Source organism: Petaurus breviceps, unplaced genomic scaffold (assembly GCF_028583685.1).
Source record: "Petaurus breviceps papuanus isolate PSGF00001 unplaced genomic scaffold, PetGlider_PUasm1.0 90740, whole genome shotgun sequence".
Taxonomy (NCBI): domain Eukaryota; kingdom Metazoa; phylum Chordata; class Mammalia; order Diprotodontia; family Petauridae; genus Petaurus; species Petaurus breviceps.
Genome location: NW_027187330.1, coordinates 4,786,892 through 4,806,172, shown reverse-complemented (window position 1 = coordinate 4,806,172; position 19,281 = coordinate 4,786,892). Strand labels below are relative to the sequence as shown.

Sequence of the window (19,281 nt, the reverse complement as noted above, 5' to 3'; positions counted from 1 at the left end):
AGGAGGTGCTATCTGTTGTCAAATGTGGTTACTTACTGTGCTTTTTTAGCTTTACTTAAATGTTTTTCTGCATTCAAGGAAGGATTTGCTGGGAAAGAGTTAGTATCCTAAATAAGGCAACAAATAAAACTTTAAAATAAGAAATATTGCATGGGTGGGAGTTGTGTGTGTGTGAGACACACACACACACACACACACACACACACAATGTTTTATAGGACAAGATCCCAGAAGATGTTGGAGGGAATGGGATTGAGGTATTAGGCAGAAGACTAGGCAAGGAAGAGAGCCATCTCATTTTTTGAGAATGGAGGATAAAGAAAAAGATGAGCAAAGGCATTGAGAATTTTAGCAAACTGTGCCAAAGAGAGTTGAGAGTTCTCATCAGATGGTCTCAGTGTTCAGTTCTATCTAGTTATTGAGAGACATTGTTATGCTTTACAGGTTTATTTAGTACTTAATGGGAAGTAAAAACAAATGTAGACTGAAAATTTCTTTTTAATATAGTTCTCAGTGTTTTTGTTTTAAAAAAAAACACCATACCTCACTTGAATTTTTTTCAGTATTCTTGCTCTTTTAATTAGGAGTAGTAGACTAATAATGAACTTGGTAATAAAGGTATCCATTTTTAACCAAACTCCTGTTCATGTAATACTTTCAAGTTAACATTGTGTGTGATATATCTTAAGTATCTCAAAGTGAATTTGATCAAGAAGAAAGCTATTTATACTTGGATTGCTTAATATCCCTCTCTATTTTAAAGGACCTGTATTCTTGGAGCATCGGGATGAACTTGAGGGGGTATACAAAGTATACTGCCAGAATCATGATGAGGCCATTGCACTGCTGGAGATCTATGAGAAAGAGGAGAAGATTCAGAAGCATCTTATAGAATACTTGGAAAACCTTAAGTAGGAACTTTGATCTTTTTGTCTCTCCTTCAATCCATTGGTTCTTTCTACCCTCTCTGCTCTTTTTTCTCTTTTTCTACTCTTACTTCCTCTTAGCTCTGGCCTATTTCATAACTCAGACTGATATGTCAAAGAGATATTTTGAATCATAGAGTCATGAACCTGAAAGGAGTCTTAAATGGCCCAGGCCTAAAATTTCCAGGATAACTATGGAACCATCCCAACTTCCTGGCGACCAAAAAATTACCTTGAGATTCTAAGACCTACCTACCCAAGGCTAGAAAGGCTATCATTTATTGGTTTGTGGGAGGTAACACAGGGCAGGGGAGGAGGGGAAGATAGAAAGAAGATGACTCTGTTTTAATTAAACATTTTATTAGAAATAATATTAAATATCACTTCAAACATTTACTATATTAACACATTATATAATGATGTAATATATTAATGCATATATAATATGTGACATGTTATAATATGCTATATATCATATGGCATATAATTATATATACTACACATTTATATCTCATATAACTATATTAATATATACCATATTATATACCGTGCTGTTATATATTAATATATTCCATATTATCGTATCATATATATTAAATATAGTATAATTATATTTCTTAATAACTTGCATTTCATTGAATTATCAGTGCACAAAGTATCAGTCCCTCTTAAGGCCTTATCAGGATTCCTTGCTTATTCTTGCCTCAGTTTATTTTATTTCACTTTACTAACATGGATTCTGCCTTGTAGTATACCGTAGAAATGACTCTGGGTTCTTGAAGGTTATGCCAAAAGAGTTCAATCCCTGGTAGGTCACCTTGCTGGTCCTGTGACAGGCTGTCTGTTACCTGCCCACTAGCCTTGCTAAATTCAGAGAGTGTAATGATCAGAGGATAATGACTTTTGTTGACCACAGCATTTCATGAATACTGTCTCCTAAGATTTGGAGGGATTTTGGTCTGTATCTGTACCCATATCAGAGAAATTACAGGTCCTGGAAGTATTGCAGCAAGAATTATATACGTGTACTGTACTAGATACTATAAAAAGTCCTTTAAAATTTTTTTAAATGTTGTTTTTTAATATGAATTTAATCAACATCAATAAACATAACAAAAGTACATTTTAATTTTAACACAATAGTAACAACACTGCCCTACTTGTCTCTGTCTCCTTTTGAACTTCTGCTTTCTCCTGGGCATTTTTTATTGTTTCTTTGATGTTCTTTTTAGTTTTTCTTTAGTTGTATCACTGTTACTACCCACCCACACCCCTACTTTCATCTCCCCCCCCAAAAAACTGCCAAGACAAGTATAGTCAGTCGGTCATTTCTGGAATACTTTATTCTATCTCTAGTTCAGCTGTTATCAAAACATGGCCCCCAAGTCCCTCTTAAGGGGTCTACAAAGTCAAAACCATTTTAATAATACTACTAAGACATTTTAATTTCTAATACAATAAATATCAATGAATATAATTAACAAACAAAAGCTCTTTGTGGGATTCTTAATAATTTTTTTTAAGAATGTAAAGGGATCCTGAAGCCAGAAAGTCTGAGAACTGCTACATCAAATTGCCTCTCTCCCTGGAAATAGAAAGTATGCTTTATCATCAGGAGAGAAGCTCTTTTTAAGAGTTGAATCCTAGATTCTGAGTCCTTACTTTTTTCCTGTTAACTCTACCTTCTTTAACTTTTCCTTTTAGATCTCTTTTTCTATCCCTTGAACTGCTTTTTTATTCTCATAAAATCCTTCTTAATTCAGGGGTTATTTCCCTGCTCTTATGTCATCCTTTGCATGCTCTAAGTTCCTTCTCTTAGTATATTACTCACTGACCCTGCCTGAAACAGCATACACCATAGTAAATTTCAAATCGCCATTGTTCCCAAACCAAACCTAGTGCCTTCTTCTTACCTACCTCCTTCTACAATCCTAAATAAGGTTTTATAAGCCTAATCCCTAAAAGGGAACAAAAATAGGTAGTCCCTATTTTTTTTTAATTATGGTGTGTGAGATAAGGGAAATTGTATGGGAGGCATGGGAGAGAGAAGGAACGTATGGAGATCTTTCTGTGTTATCCTCTGTAATCTTTCTAACATCTTTCTTATACACACCTCCTCTCCTTAGTCACTTCCACCCCTCTATTGCAAGCCCTCATTGAAGCAGAGAGACTAGGGTGTGCTGATTAATGTTTAATATCAGCATAATATACTTTTAAATTTAATCTGCATTGTTAACTTACTCTTCATAAGTCTAGAAAATCAGCAAAACAATCAAAGACCTGATTTTCTCCTTTTCAAGGTGTAAATGCCTAGCTGGGAATTTAACAGCTGGTCCTGCCTGACCTCAGCATACCCTGCAATAGAGGTTAAAGTGACTTAACCCAAGTTCACAAATTAGTATCAGATATGGAATTTGAACCCAGGTCTTCCTGACTCTAAGCCCAACACTATATACTCTACATCATCTTTGTCTTTGCCACAATTTTTTTTCTTTTATAATTTCTGAATTTAGCCCCTGAACTCCATACCTGCCACAGTGGTTCTTTTCCAAGGCCAGAATGTCTTTTCACTATGTTATCACCACATCCTCCTCTTCAATTCCCCAACAGTAGCATCTCTATCCTTCACTTGACTCTTAATACCATTGTTATCTTTTTAGGAACTTTGATTTACTTTACATAGCATATCCTCTATTTATAGCATAACTTTAGTTGCTAAATAAATTTTTTTAACTATTGACATTAAGATTTCTACTGACTTCTTTTTGTCAGATGTAAAGAACAATTTCTTTAATTCTTTTTTTTTTTAAAGCAATCGGGGTTAAGTAACTTGCTCAAGGTTACACGGCCAGTTATTTCTGGGTGTGGTGCTGAGTATCTGAGCCCGGATTTGATCCAGGTCATTCCGACACTGGAGCCGGTGCTCTTACTCCCTGAGCCACCTGGCCGCCCCTAAAGAACAGTTTCTTACAACTTATTACTGACATGCTATGTATTCTTTTTTCTTTTACTTTCCAAATTTTGTGTTTACCGAGATTGGATTCTTCCTTCATATTTTCCATTATAGTAATGTAGATTTTCTATTTTTCCTTAGAAACTTTTGGTACCCTTGCCATTTGCTTTGTAGATCTCCTGTGGTTCTGAATTTAGCACATTTAATAACTTTTACTTTTCTTGGCTTTTCTGTTATAATCTGTTCCATCTCACTAAAATTATTAGCTTAAAAAGATCTAGCTTGCTTGAACTGCCTCTGTCCCTGAGCTTTTGTATTAACTTGATCTTTTCTTTAACTTGGAAAATGCTAATAAGTTCATAGGTTTATAGATTTTATTTTGCACTGGAATGGTTGTTTTTTGTTTGTTTTTGTTTTATTTAAAAATTTTTTCCATCCCTCCCACACCCCACATTGGGTGGGGAGGGGGGGAGGGGAATAATGAAAAACAAAACCCTTCTAACAGATATGTGTAGTCAAACAAAATAAATTCCTGCATTGCACACGTACAAAAAATATGTCTTACTCTGCATCCTGAGTCATCACCTCTCTGTCGGGTTGGAATTGTGATTGGTCATTTCATTAATCAGAGTTCTTAATTAAGACTTTTATGGCATTGTTATTGTATAAATCATTCTGTTTCTGTTCACTTCATGTAAGTCTTCTCAGCTTTCTCTAAAACTATCTTCTTCATCCTTTCTTATGGCACAATAGTATTATATTACATCCATATGCCATAATTTGTTTGGCCATTTCCCAAGTGATGGGCAACATACTAATTTTTTGCTACTGCAACAAGAATAGCAATAGATGTTTTTGTATATATGGATCCATTTCCTCTTTCTTTGATTTCTTTAGAGTATAGGCTTAGTAGTGATACTGATGAATCAGAAGATACATGTATATATAGTTTAGTAATATTTGGGGCATGGTTCTAAATAGCTTTCCAGAACTGCTAAATCAGTTTGTAGCTCCCTCAATAGTGCATCACTGTTTCTGTTTTCCTGTAGCCCCTCCATCATTTGTCATTCTTATTGATGTAAAGTAGGTCCTCACAACTCCAAACTTGATCTTCTTTAATATTTTCTGTTTTTCTGAAATTTTTATCTGTTCATTTCTGTCTCTAAAGTTACTGAAATCATTCCCTTTACAGTTCACTCCAGTGTATTTCACTTTTTGTGAGGAAAAGTTGGTACTATTCTAATTTTTCTTATTCACAAGCTCTTAAATAATGATTTGTATACTATTATTTTTCCCCAAGATCCTTGAGTAGTTAAAATCCTTTCTCTCTACCAGTTTTGACCTAGGGGTTTCTGTACCTTATGGTTTAGAGGTCCATGCTAAAATCCTATCATTATGCTTTGTTTTTCCTTTTAACTTTACTTACAGGGACTTTTTAGTTGAACTTTTGGGTTGATTTATGTTTGGATGTTCTCCCTGTGTTGAGTTAACATTTCTAGGTTAGTGGGTTCAAGGGGACCAAAACTTTCCCTAAAGCATAAGGAAGAGAGACTATTGAAGCAAATAATCCCCAGGATAGGGACAAAGACTAAGTACTGTTACTGTTGGCAAATCATCAAGCCATATTTCCCTAGATATAACAGAGTTCTAGATCTTTAAGGGAGGCTGCAAAGAATAAGATGTGTTAGATCATAGATTCTTCATTTATGTATATACGAGGTTAGAGATTTAATTCTTCACTTTTCCTACCAACATTTGAGAAAAAGCTATTTGCCAAACCAGCCATTGCAGGGAGTGGGTGGGAAGTGGGAGAGAGGACAGACACATAAATCTTTCTCAAATTCTAAATCCCAAGTCCAGTCCTTGTGCAGTACCAGATGCCTGAGTAAAGAAATACTTTAAGTTATGAGGTTTATCTCTTCTTACTAGTAGCCTAGATATGGCAAGAATTTCTGGTTTCCTCCTTTCCCATGTGATTTGGTGTAAACAGTGGATACCCATGCCTTGAGACTAATGTGAAAAGCTGCTAACAAGTTCTTTCTTTTCTTTCCATGTTCTCTGCCTTATAGGAGCCTCTACAGTGAATGGTAAGTTCCTTTGTTACTTGCTGTGTCAGTCCATTCATTTGTTCATTGGTTTTTCCCATTCTTTTATAAGCATAGATATTATGTTTTGCATGTAAGTGACACAAAAATTGTGATTGATGAAAACCTCTTTTTCTTCTATAGGGGTTGCACAAACTACATTAACTTAGGCTCCTTCCTTATCAAACCAGTGCAGAGAGTTATGCGTTACCCACTGCTGCTAATGGAGCTCCTGAATTCCACTCCAGAGTCTCATCCTGACAAAGTTCCTTTAACCAATGCTGTCCTTGCAGTCAAGGAGATCAATGTAAACATCAATGAATATAAACGTCGAAAGGACCTGGGTAAGATTGGCATGGCAGAATTCCAAGAAAAGAAGGAGGTTATGAGAAGAAAAGCCCCTTTAAGAGAGGTTGGCAGAAGAGATAGTTGAAAGTTACAGTGGAGAGTGGTGGAATTACTTGGGGATATAATTTTTATAAATAGTCATTCTAAACTAAGTAACTACAAACAAAAATCAACATTTAGATACACAGATGCATAAATGAAATCATAATACAACTATGACTTCAGTTATTTTAGCTATGTAACTTTAACAAGATAGTAACAAAAACATTGATTCCATTTTGTTTTCGGAGCTCTTATTTCCCCAGTTGTATATTTTAGGGATTTTATTGTAATTTTTACATAGTTGTAGTCAGTATGTATAGTGTATATCATTCTGTTTCTTCAGTGAGGATGGGGGTTAAGTCTTGTTTTGGTACTAAATCCCAGTTTTATAGCCAAATATTCCAATTCCTATCACTGTTTTAGAGAGTATTTGTTCAGTAACTAACTTGAGTTTTGCTCTTTAGTCCTCAAGTACCGTAAAGGAGATGAAGACAGCCTAATGGAGAAAATCTCTAAACTTAACATCCATTCCATCATTAAAAAATCCAACAGAGTAAGCAGTCACTTGAAGCACCTCACAGGCTTTGCTCCTCAGGTAATATCCTAGCATATCTTGAGCTACTGAAGAAAAAAATTGATGTTTGTTCATAATTAGCTGGTGTAACTAGTTATGCATGAGTTCTGTACGTGAGTTTGAGTTGAAGAAGAAAAAGCACTTTTCTTAAGAGTAGATAGAGCCTTATCTGTCTCCTGGAATATATACCATAACTTAGGGAGTGACTTATGGCACATTTCTTCACTAATCCCCAGATATCTGCTACCTTCCCTCTCCTCCCACCACTTTTCATTCCAGAAATTTTCTCCCTTCCTTAGTTAATCACTGTAGTATATGTCAGCATTTAAATTTAGGAACCTGAGGCCACTGTTCTTTGAATACATAATTGGAAATACAGATACATGAAATTTGTCTCTTGACCATCAGACAGAGATGAGACTAACATAACATTTAAAAATGAGAACAAAATATAACCAAGTATCTAATTATATAGTGTGTCCTATGAGTTCCTCATAGTTCACAGGAAGGAACAATGAAAACTCGAAATTCAGGGGAAACTTCATGAGGAAGTAATGTTTGAGATGAGCCTTATATGACATAAAGGCGTTAAGTCAGGGGAGAAGAGGGAAGAGCTTTACAGATTAAGGGAATAAGAAGGAAAGCATGGAAGCTAAAATGAGTATGGCTTGTGCCAGGGACAGTAATGAGAGCAACCTGATCAGACAACAACAATGTTTTTGCTAAAGAATAGTGGGAAATGAGTTTAGATAGGTAAAGTAGAGACCTAAATTATATGGCTTGAAAAGTCAAGCATAGCAAGTTAGGTTTGGTCCATTTGGAAACTGGGACTCAAACGGAGTGATGAAGTGTTTAAGGGAGACTTGTTTCTCAGGCTTTAATCAAACATTGTGACTTGATTGTGGACAGAAAGAAAGACCATGTGTTTATTGTTTATTTTATACAGATAAGAGATGAAGCATTTGAAGAAACCGAGAAGAACTTCAGAATGCAAGAAAGACTTATTAAGTCTTTTATTCGAGACCTATCCCTATACCTTCAGCATATTCGTGTGAGTAAAATAACCAACAAGTTATGGTTATGTATTATGTACTTAAATTTGTCCCTAAGTTTCATTTTGATGCAATAGGCAATAAATCTCCTTACAAAGTATTTTTCTCCCACCCAGTAGGATTTGTTAGCAAGTTATTAACAGAAAGGAAGGGCAGCCTTTAATTTTGAGAGTGTGGTTCATAGACCTTGAACAGGGACTAGTACAACTTCCTCATTTTACAGATTAAGACACAGCTCTAGAGAGCTTAAGTAACCAAGTTACACAGATGGTAAATAGAGCCAAGATTTGAATGCAGTTTTTCTGACTTTAAATCTAGTCTTCTTTCAGCTATAATAGGCTGCCTTGATTATAAGTATTTTTTATGATTCTTGCTCCAGGAATCAGCATGCATGAAAGTTTTGGCCGCTATTAGCATGTGGGATGTATGTATGGAGAAGGGAAATGGAGACTTGGAGCAGTTTGAGAAAGTGCATCGTTATATCAGTGACCAGCTCTTCACAGATTTTGTAAGTGACTTCTTCTGGTACTATTTCTTACAAGCTGGCCTCCTCATAACTATCTTTGACATCCAGGTCCTGAAAAAAAGTTCTAGAAAAGTAAATATATAGGAATTACTCATAGGTTCTTGAGTTGTACTAACTTTAGGCTTTTGGATATGGAATATGGTGTCCATTTACTTAAATTTAAGTTATATTCAAGCCATACAAAATTAAGGCAATTAAGCCTGGTGTGCAATTTGAATATTAACCTTTTTTTTAGACGTATGCTTTGGCATTAATCATCAGTTTACATTAACTGGTGAAATTTCAGATGGAAATCTAATTAACATCACTTACTAAACACATTTGTTTGCATATTGGTGAGTGCTGCACAAATTGGATAGGTGAGTAAATAGGAATTTAAAATGTAGAAGTGTGAAATAATGTCATTCATCCTGGACTGCTGTGGATGAATATTATACTGGCCTGAATCCTCACAAACGGGTCTATATTCCAGCATGTGAACAAATACCCAATGAGAAAGTGCATTGTTATATTGGTGAGACAGTGCAGACTGACAGAATTAGGCTAGGAACATAGGGTTAGCAGACCAAGTAATCTGCCCAAACAATGTTCCTTTTTCTTCCCCACAGAAAGAGAGGACAGAGCGACTTGTCATCTCACCCTTGAATCAGCTTTTGAATATGTTCACAGGACCCCACAAGCTGGTCCAGAAACGCTTTGATAAGCTGTTGGATTTCTACAATTGTACAGAACGGGCAGAAAAGTTGAAGGACAAGAAAACTTTGGAAGAATTACAGTCTGCCCGTAACAACTATGAGGCCTTAAATGCACAGTTGTTGGATGAACTCCCTAAATTCAGACATTATGCCCAAGGCCTTTTCTCTAACTGCATCCATGGTTATGCAGAGGCACACTGTGATTTTGTACACCGGGCCCTGCAGGAGTTGCAGCCACTTCTCACTGTGAGTGCCTTATTCCCTTTAGCAATATGGGGGGAGAGCAGCCTGTTTCTGAAATTCCACTCATTTGGTATGGTAAATGACAGTATTATCTAGTGAATAATGTAAATCTCAATAGATCAGATCTGGCCCTGGATCCAGTCTAGCTACAATTTGTATTCTTGATCTTCATGGTTGTTGAGATATCTGCTCTGTAAGTTTCTCCTATTCCATCAGAATTAGAACCTCACAGATCATCACTAGATGATATCTTTTGATTCTTGCCTCATTGAATCAGATGTCTACTTCTCAAGATGTCATTGATTTATTCTTTACCTTACTCATGCTTGAAAGATGATAATCTGTGCCCCTTACCTGAGCAGGAGCCATCTCTACAGTATCTCTAACAGTGGTCATCCAGCCTCCACTTGAAGGCCTCTTGTTATGGGAAACTTAATTCTTCCCAAGGCAATTCATATCGCTATTGGACCACTTAAAATCATTGTCATGTTTTTCCTTATGTTGAAAAAAAATAGCCTCCCTGAAACTTCCACTCATTAACAAACAAAACAAAAATTCTTCCACAGCCTTTCTTTCAAAATACTTGAAGTCAGGGATCCTCTGTCCCCATGTCTTCTCTTGACCAGGTTAAATAGACTTGGTCAGTTTTGTGTTTTGACTGTGCATAAATATATTGTTCATTTTGTTAGGGTTGATGCTGCAGACCTCTGGTGTTGATTCTTTACATGGGACTGACTGAAGTAGAGCTTTAACTTCTGGAATTAATTTTGATGGAAGCATTCATTCCTGCAGTTCTTTCATCATTATGATTCTTTCCCTGCCTTATCATTGCTCTCCTTTTCGTGGGCTCTAGCTGCTTAAAGTTGCTGACAGAGAGGGAAACCTTATCGCCATCTTCCATGAAGAGCATAGCCGAGTTCTTCAGCAGCTCCAGGTCTTTACTTTCTTCCCAGAGTCTCTTCCAGCCACTAAGAAGCCCTTTGAGAGAAAAACTATGGAGCGCCAGTCTTCTCGGAAGCCTCTTCAGGGTTTGGTGAGTACAAGACTATCTCTATAGATGAAGTTTGTGTACCCAAGCCAGTATGACAAGAAACAGTCTTTATACAAAGTTTATAGGAGCTTAAATATTGTAGCAGATGGAAAATAAGAATTCTTCTCTTTTTGCCTCAGTTCTATAAAGATACCTGGAGTAGTGAATGTGTTTGTAATTTTCACAGAATGTCTGTCTTTACTATATAATGAAAAAGGTAACTTAAAAAAAAATTCCAACTTTTGTCATTTTAATTTTTTAAACTACCTTTTTATTAATACCTTTTGTTTTTATATTAATCCGATCCTTACACAAACTCAATGAACTTTCCCTCATAACAAAGAAAAACAGGTAAGCCAAACCATCTGGCATAGAGCAGTGGCCTCCCTCATCAAACCACTCTTCTTCAAAGAAGAGAGGAAGAGAGGTGTGTATTCCCTCTTCTCTAAGGCCAAGAATGGTCATTGCAATGACATGGTATTTGATTTTGATTGAATATTCTTTTCATTTATATAATTATAATCATCGTGTATAGTTTCCTGGTTCTATTTAATTCATTCAACTGTTAACACTTTTTCCCCCTAAATTCTTCATATTTGATTTCTTTCAGCACAAGAATGTCCCATTGCATTATTATACCACAGTTATCCATTCGTTCCCCAGTTTATTCACCTACTTTTTGGCCATCAAATTATGTCTATAAAGATAAAATGACAATTTTTCTTAACCCAGGTAGGAAGAAATTTAACACAAAAGATCTTGGACTATACCTGTAATGGGGCCAAGCAGTCATAATGATAATAGCTAACATTTACATAGAGCTTACCGTGTGCCAGGAACTGTGCTAAGCACTTATTTGATCCTCACAACAGCCACAGGAGATGGGCACTGCTCTTATCCCTGTGTCTATAGATGAGGAAACTAAGGCAAATAGAGATGAGTCACAGAGCTAGAAAGCCTCTGAAGCTGGGTCTGACCTCTGATCTCCCTGAGCAGGCCTAGTGCTCTGCCCAGGTCTTACATTTCAGTGAGAGGGGGTCTTTGCCATTGTTTCTGAAACTCTCTGAGTAAGTTGTGAATCAATCTGGATGAGGAGCCATCATTAATCACTTGTGCCTTTTGTGTTACCTTTCAGCCAAGCTATATGCTACAGTCAGATGAACTCCGTGCTTCCCTTCTGGTGAGATACCCCCCTGAAAAGCTCTTCCAAGCAGAACGGAACTTCAATGCTGCCCAAGACCTGGATGTGTCACTTCTCGAGGGAGACCTTGTGGGTGTAATCAAAAAGAAGGACCCCATGGGCAGTCAGAATCGGTGGCTGATTGACAATGGAGGTAAGTGCTTGAGAGGGCATTTGGGGCTAGCTGCTCAGCAAGGACAAATGGTATCATGAGTTATTCATGAACTGGGTGCAATTCAGGAACACACAACAATGTCTTTTGATTCTTGCCTCAATGAATCAGATGTATAGACATCATTTTATTTATCCTTTACCTTTAGATAGTACTATATGATACCCATGCTTCAAAGATGACACTCTCTCCATTTCTTTTAAATCTCCAAAGGAGACTTTATCTTATCTTGGAAATATCTTTGATAAAAACATCAATAAAACTTACAGCCAGTAAAATCCTACCACTAATAGCTAACTTAACTCCTTGGCATAACTTAAGCTTTTTGAAATGTAGCACATTATAGTAGAAAGAGAATTTGAGGTAAAATAATCTTGGGTTCAAGTCCTAGGTCATGTAGTTACTAATTGGGAAAATTACTTAACCTCTGATTGATCCTCATTTCCTCTTTTGTAAAAATAGGTGTTTGCACCATCTCATGAGTACTGTTATCACCTCTCTGAAGATGCCCTCCAAATCTACATATCCAGCCTTAACCTCCCCCACATTTCCAACTCCTAAGTATCTCCACTCAAGTGTCTCACTGGCAGTTCAAATGCAACATATCCAAAACTGAACTGATCATTTTCTCTCTTAAACCCTCTCCTTCTCCAAAACATCCCTGTTTCTGTTCGTTGTATTCTTGTGACCCAGGCTTGAAAGTTCAGACACCTCTTTAACTCTTCCTTCCCACTCCCCATATCCAACTTACCTTGTTGATTTTACCTCTTTATTTATTATATCCATCCCTTTCTCCCTGCATTCTAATTCAAGTCCTTTTCACCTCTCATCTGAACTCTTCTTATAGTCTTATTGGTCTCCTTTGCCTTTAGCATTCTTCCCTCTCCAAATTATATTTTACCCAACTGTCAAAATAATCTTCCTAAGGGCTGATTTTGTCACTTCCCTGCTTAATGGTTTCCAGTTGCTATTAACATAAAATGAAGTCTCCTTAGCTTGACATTTAGGGCCCTCTCTAGTCTGTCTTCCAGCCTACTTTTCCAAGAAATTAGATTACTAGAGCATTCATGAACCTATATCCATGGACTTGTTAGACTTTCCCTTTGTGCTTGAAATGCACTCCTTCCTCATCTTTGCCTTTCAGAGGCTTTGTCTTCAAGGCTCTGCTCATTCCCTGGTTCTCAGCTAAAATTATTTTTTCCATCTTCAGATTTTCCTAGGGTGCTTTGCCTGGATCTTGCCTTTGCCCGATTATTCCCTATTTACTTCAGCTTGCACTCACTTGTATAGTTGTCTGTATAGGTGTCTGTTCCGCCAAGTACAATGTGAGCTCAGGGGCAACGATTTTGTCGCATTATATTTTTGTAGCTTGAGCCCTTAGCAGAGTAATATATTTAGAGGAAGCATTGAATAAGCATTCTGTTCACTTCGTAGCATCCTAGGAGTGGGACATTTTCAGTAGGCATGAGAGGTCATTATTAGACTAGGGGATCAGAGAAACCCTGTGATTTGAAGACCTTATAGTTTGTTGGGATTTCAACAGGACACATCAAATAATAGGATTTCAAGGTAGAAACTTTAGGCAACACCTAGTCTAGAGGTTCCTAACCCAGAGGTACGTGAAATTTTTTAAAATATTTCAATAAAATTTGTTTTCTTTCTAATCCTTTGTGTTTTATTTTAAGCATTTAAAAGCATTCTTCCAAGAAGGGTTCCATAGGTTTCCCTGGAATGCCAGAGGAGTCCATGTGAGTAAAGGTTAAGTGCACCTGATTTAAGTCCATTGAGGTGCAAGAATTTGCATAGCACCGTTGGGACTAGAAGGGACCTTACACTTTCCATTGGGACATATTTCTTGTCTCAGTAACCTTGGAGATAGAAACGTGGATTAGACAATAGGCCAGTTAGGTAAATAAATATGATCTAGACTTGGGTAACAAAAACTAGCTTCCATAAGTACAGTAGGAGAAAAACATGGCAGGACAATACTCGATGCAAAGAAAACTTTGGAGGCTTTATTTGCTATAAACTCTGTCAGCCATATGATATGGCCATGTTATTGAAATATAGTGTCTAGAAGGAGAAAGAGAAAGGTCCTTGTTTGTAATAGACAGTCACATCTCTTAGTAATGCTTGACAGCATATTTTAAGAGGGACATTGATTATCTGGAGCATGTCCAGAAGAGCGTGACTAGGATGTTTAGGGACATAGAACCATGTCATGAGAATCATTTGACAGAGCTGCAGATGTTTCTGGGAAAGAGAAGACTTCTTGTTTTTGTTCAGTCACTCATTCATGTCCAACTCTTTGTGATTCCATGGATCATAGCACCCTAGGTCCTTCTGTCCTCACTATCTCCTGAAGTCTGTCCAAGCTCACGTTCATTGTCTCCATGACACTTATCTGTCCATCTCATCCTCTGCTGTCCCCTTCTCCTTTTGCCTTTAATCTTTCCCAACATCAGAGTCTTTTCCATTGATACCTGTCTTCTCATTATGTGGCCAAAATAATTTCAGCGTCAGCTTCATTATATGACCTTCCAGTTTCCCAGTGGAAAACATAAGAGTCCCTTCTAATCCCAAGGGTATTATGCAAGTTCTTGTACCTCAGTGGATTTAATCAGGTGCATTTAACCTTTACTGAATTTATTTAAGTATTGACTGATTTGATCTCCTTGCTGTTAAAGGGACTCTCTTTTCCAGAACCACAGTTTCAAAGCATCGGTTCTGCAGTGCTCAGCTTTCCTTATAATCCAGCTAAGAGAACACTTAGGAGATGTGATTTCTGCCTTGAAATACATGAGTGGTGGCCCTGTGAAAGCAGAAGTAGATTCAACAAGAGACAGAACTTAGCACCAGATATACTTTGCTCGATCCAAGAAAGAACTTCCCACCAATTAGAAGTGCCTAAAGATGAGAGGAGCAGCTTGGTGAGGGAGGGCGTTGCCCTTCTCTGTCATTGTGGTCCTGAGTCTGAGGGATGGCATAGGGTTCATTCACATTACTCATTTTGGCACAGGGTCTGGCATGGGGTATAGGGGGAGGGTTCCATTTAATAATTCAATATTGTTGAAGTGCCCTTTGTGTTAGGCAGCTCATTGGTGGGGTAGGCAGGGTGGAGGTAGGAAGGCCTTTATTGTATTTGTTTTTGCTTTTTGGAGGGGGGAAGGTAGGGTAATTGGGGTTAAGTGACTTGGCCAAGGTCACATGGCTAGTTTTGTGTTAAGTGCCTGAGGCTAGATTTGAACTCAGGGCTTCCTGACTCCAGGGCAGTACTCTATTCACTGCACCACCTAGCCACCCCCACTTTTACTGTATTTATAAAGCACCATATAAATGGTAGATATTATCACTAATGCTTTAAAAGTTTATAAATCGAGGGGCAGCTAGGTGGCCCAGTGAATAGAGTACCGGCCCTGGAGTCAGGAGGACCTGAGTTCAAATCCTGCCTCAGACACTTAACACACACACAGACACACACACACACACAGACACACACTAGCTGTGTGACCTTGGGCAAGTCACTTAACCCCAGTTACCCTCCAAAAAGCAAAAAAAAAATAAAAGTTTATAAATCATTTTATAAAAAAGTTTACATCTACATTATTTCATTGGAACAGTACATCAGTCCAGTAAAGTTTTACAGATTATCCCCATTTTACAGATAAGGAAATGTGAGATTCAGAGAGATTAAGCAACTTGCCAGTGATCAGAGAGCCAGTAAGCAGAGGCATGATTTGAGCTCCAGTCTTCTGACTTTGAGTGCAACACTTGGTCCACTGTTTCATGCTGATTGAACTTGATGAACTCTAACATTCCTTCTGATACTGATCTTGTGATTTAAAGACCTTTCTCTTGTTACTAGACATTTTGGTATTTTTGAGTGTTATTAGCAGCCTGACTATTGATTTTGTTATTCCTTTGCTTCCTAGAAAACTGCTAACCTTTTATATTTATTTACTGTAGTCACCAAAGGCTTTGTGTACAGCTCCTTCTTGAAGCCCTACAACCCACGTCGGAGCCACTCAGATGCTTCTGTCGGCAGCCATTCCTCCACTGAATCAGAGCACAGCAATTCTCCCAAATTCCCCAGACAGAATAGCAACAATTTCTTGTCCATAAACCCTGGCAATGTAGCAGCAGATTCCACCTCAGGACCGCTTCAGCAGCCTGCTCAGAACTCTTCCTTGTGGCAAGAGTCTGGTCAGGAGAATGTCCACACTTCTTCAAACTCAGTTGTTTCTGAGGAAGGTCCTTCCAGATGCCTCCTAGACAAAGACTCTCCTTCCCAAACTGGGTCATGGAATTCTGTGGACCTAGTAGACTTAACCAGAGATGTTGACCAACAGACTTCTGCCTTGAGAGGCTACCGACACTCCAGTCACCCTGAAACAGTTAGCCAAGTAGCACCACGACGTAGTGGGCAGCCTCGGCAAGGGGGAGACCTCTTAAAGGGATATTCAAAGATGCTACCCTCAGTGGAAGATGAGAATGAAGAACTGGAAAGTGTTGAGGCCACAGGCAACCAGGTGAGTGCTACCCAAGGGCCTCAGATTTACTAAGAGATAGAATAGGATAAGTACTACTTTTTCCTTTGGGTTGGTCATGTGAGGGTGTAATTGATCCTTAAAGAACTATAATTGGGAGCCTTCTTTTGTAGCACTGGACCACCCAGTAACTGGGTTGAGTTTTTTCCAGCCTTAAGGCCATGAATTCAGGTCCCCAGAAGGATGAAGGGTGAGTTTTGGTTTCCAGTGCTCTATTGCTAACTCATTCTCTTATCTCACACAGGTTTATTTTGCTGTCTACACTTTCAAGGCCCGGAGCCCAAATGAATTGAGTGTGTTGGCCAATCAGAAACTCAGGATCCTTGAGTTCAAAGATGTTACAGGAAACAAGGAATGGTGGTTGGCTGAATTAAACGGGAAGAGAGGCTATGTTCCATCCAATTACATCCGAAAAACTGAGTACACCTGAATCTGCACTGCTTCCTATTCAGTCCTGGTGCTTTTGTTTCCAGCTGGCAGCAGGGGTTCTAGGAGCCCACTGAAGAAAAGAGAGAAAAAAGGGGCACTATGCCACCTATATCTGATATAGAGGGTTTGTCTGCACTGTTTAACTATGGAATGGCAGAGTACAAGATTGAAACCTTGTTGTCTGCAATGGTATTATGAATGCTGCTGCTCATTAGAATTAGTAGAACTTAAAAATGGACCCGGGACTTAGAGGTAGTTCAGACACCACTAAGGGGAGAGACAGGCCTGGAATCCACATAGGGAAAGAACATTTGCAACCAGAAAAATGGTATTCCTGCATATGATGGTGATAGTGCCTTAGCCTCAGGATCTTAGGGGTGATGGGCACAGCTTGCTATGCTATAGCTGGATTTGAGCTTGTGCATAGCTCCGGGATCCAGTGATGAGATGCTGACTTGGAACAAGTGAAAGGTGGTAGTTATTTGAGTCGTAGCCTGACCTGTGACCCATTTCAAACTGCTTCTGGTTGGTTCCTTACACGTGACAGTGACATTGTTGGACCTAACAGACCTAATGATTGTAAGCCCCCTTGATACCGCCATTCTCCAATATATAAACACATATCCCCAATTTGAAAAAGTCCCCAAATACTAACAGTCCTTTTACTAAAATGTTTCTCCCTTCTCCAGATCTGGTATGTGAAACATCAGCTTTTTCTTTACTCCTGAGGTGCTAGGGGTGTTTATTTTCTATATGCCCTTCACCTGAACGAATCCTTTCTCCTGTCATGAGGCATAGAATAGTTCTTCCCATTATAGCTCACCTTCACCCAAGTGGAAATGACCCTTTTTTATGATCACATTAAATGTGAATGATCCTTTCACATATCCTTTCTATAGTTGATTCCACTGCCCTAACCCAGTAGGGCTACAGTTGCTGCCATTCTGTAAAGAGCTTTAGATTTGGGATGTTGGAACATCTCCAGGGAAGTTTTGCCCTCCTTGGTCCAGCAAGGCCTCCCTTCCCTAGTATATCCCTTGATTCTAAAAAGGTAGCCTCCTTGTTAGACTAGGATTTCCTCAAGTCATTAGGGAGCTTTCTGAGGTGGACTGAAGCTGGAGAAGGAAAATAGGGTCATACACTCAAAATAAGAAGGAAATGTGCATATGTCCATATCTAGACATAGGGTTGCCAAGACCTGCTCCATATTTTCTGTCGTCTCAGAACACATTCCCCAATCCATACTCATGTCAGGGTCATTTTCCACTAAAACACATGATAGCATACGACCACCACCCCCAGCTAAGGCATGATGCTATTTGTTTACAAGAGTGTTCCTGTCTTGATTGAGTATTCAGAAGATCAGTCTCTCTGGAACCCCCCTTTCAGCTTCTGCTCCTCAAAAATCAAGCCATCCTAGAATGAATTATGAAGATAACAACATGCCCTTTCCCTCCCAGCAGGAGAGGTCTTACTCAGAAGAGAAGGAGTGGTTCTCTCTTTTACTCTTGGACTGTGAGTAATTTTAGAGTTGTGGATACTGAACTAGTTCTTTTTTGTAAATAAATTTTTTTTAAGTGAATGGCCCTTGGCATATTTTATCTTTTATTCAACGTATTTTTGGTCTTTGGACATTTCTTAATAGGTGCCATAAAAATAAGCAGCTTTTTAAATAAATGAATGCTTTCCTCAGGATTCTGTGTTTCCTTAAACTTAACAGAATGGGAGATTCCATCCCAGAAAGTGCTGGTCAAAACTCATTTTTATTGAAGCAAAACTTGATGTATGATATGCTCAAAAGACAGCCAAGCTTTATTTCAAGGAACGGTCATTACTACAAAATTTGAGAGCTCATTGTAACAGGGTTTAACCTATATACGTAATGGATTGAGGAAAGTAGTTAAATGAAGAAGGAGTCTCTGGGCTCAGGAAACAGTTTTAAAATAGTAATCTCAGATAAGGTAGGGCTGGTGGAAGAAAGGAAGAGATCTTAAGCAAATAGGGACTATATCCTAGTTAGGATTTAGCCAAGGAGTTAAGGAGTCTGTCTTTGAGCAAGATAGTAGCATGATGGAAACAGTGTTATAGGAAAGTTGGTTGGGCAGCAGCATAACTTAGAGGCCAGGAGATCAGCCAAGAAATTGTTTTTAAAAGCCTGGCATAAGGTGATAAAAGGGTCCTACCAATGGTGGCAGTGCAGTCAGAGAAGAAAGCAGATTCAAGAGATTCTGCAAAGAAAAAAAAGGTTATTGCCATTAAATATAGGAAATGAAGAAGATAAAAAAAACAAATTTTTCTCACCTAGAAGTCTTAAAGAATAACAGTGGCCCTGACAAAAATGAGATCACTGAGAAGAAGAACCAGTTTGTGGAAAGAGAATCATGCATTTAATTGTGGAGGAGTTCTTTGGATTTTGGAAATAAAAGGTCTAAAGCCCAGGTGAGAGATCAGGAGAGGTGGGTGTGGAAGTCTTTGGGATA

The 19,281-nt window shown here is 38.3% G+C and overlaps 1 protein-coding gene across 13 annotated transcripts in view; it reads left to right on the top strand.

Annotated features, from left to right (window-relative positions):
* DNMBP (dynamin binding protein) overlaps nt 1–18,494 on the top strand; it is a 113,914-nt gene extending 95,420 nt beyond the window's left edge. For 12 of the 13 annotated variants that reach the window (XM_069067190.1, XM_069067185.1, XM_069067189.1 and 9 more), the window contains 11 exons: nt 764–911; nt 5,949–5,966; nt 6,108–6,307; nt 6,818–6,948; nt 7,874–7,978; nt 8,359–8,487; nt 9,114–9,446; nt 10,297–10,476; nt 11,609–11,807; nt 15,792–16,354; nt 16,617–18,494. In XM_069067190.1, coding sequence (XP_068923291.1) covers nt 764–911; nt 5,949–5,966; nt 6,108–6,307; nt 6,818–6,948; nt 7,874–7,978; nt 8,359–8,487; nt 9,114–9,446; nt 10,297–10,476; nt 11,609–11,807; nt 15,792–16,354; nt 16,617–16,802 — 2,192 coding nt within the window. In that variant the 3' untranslated portion in view covers nt 16,803–18,494. The other variant, XM_069067192.1, reaches the window with a different exon arrangement.
* The last annotated feature ends 787 nt before the right edge of the window (nt 18,495–19,281 follow it).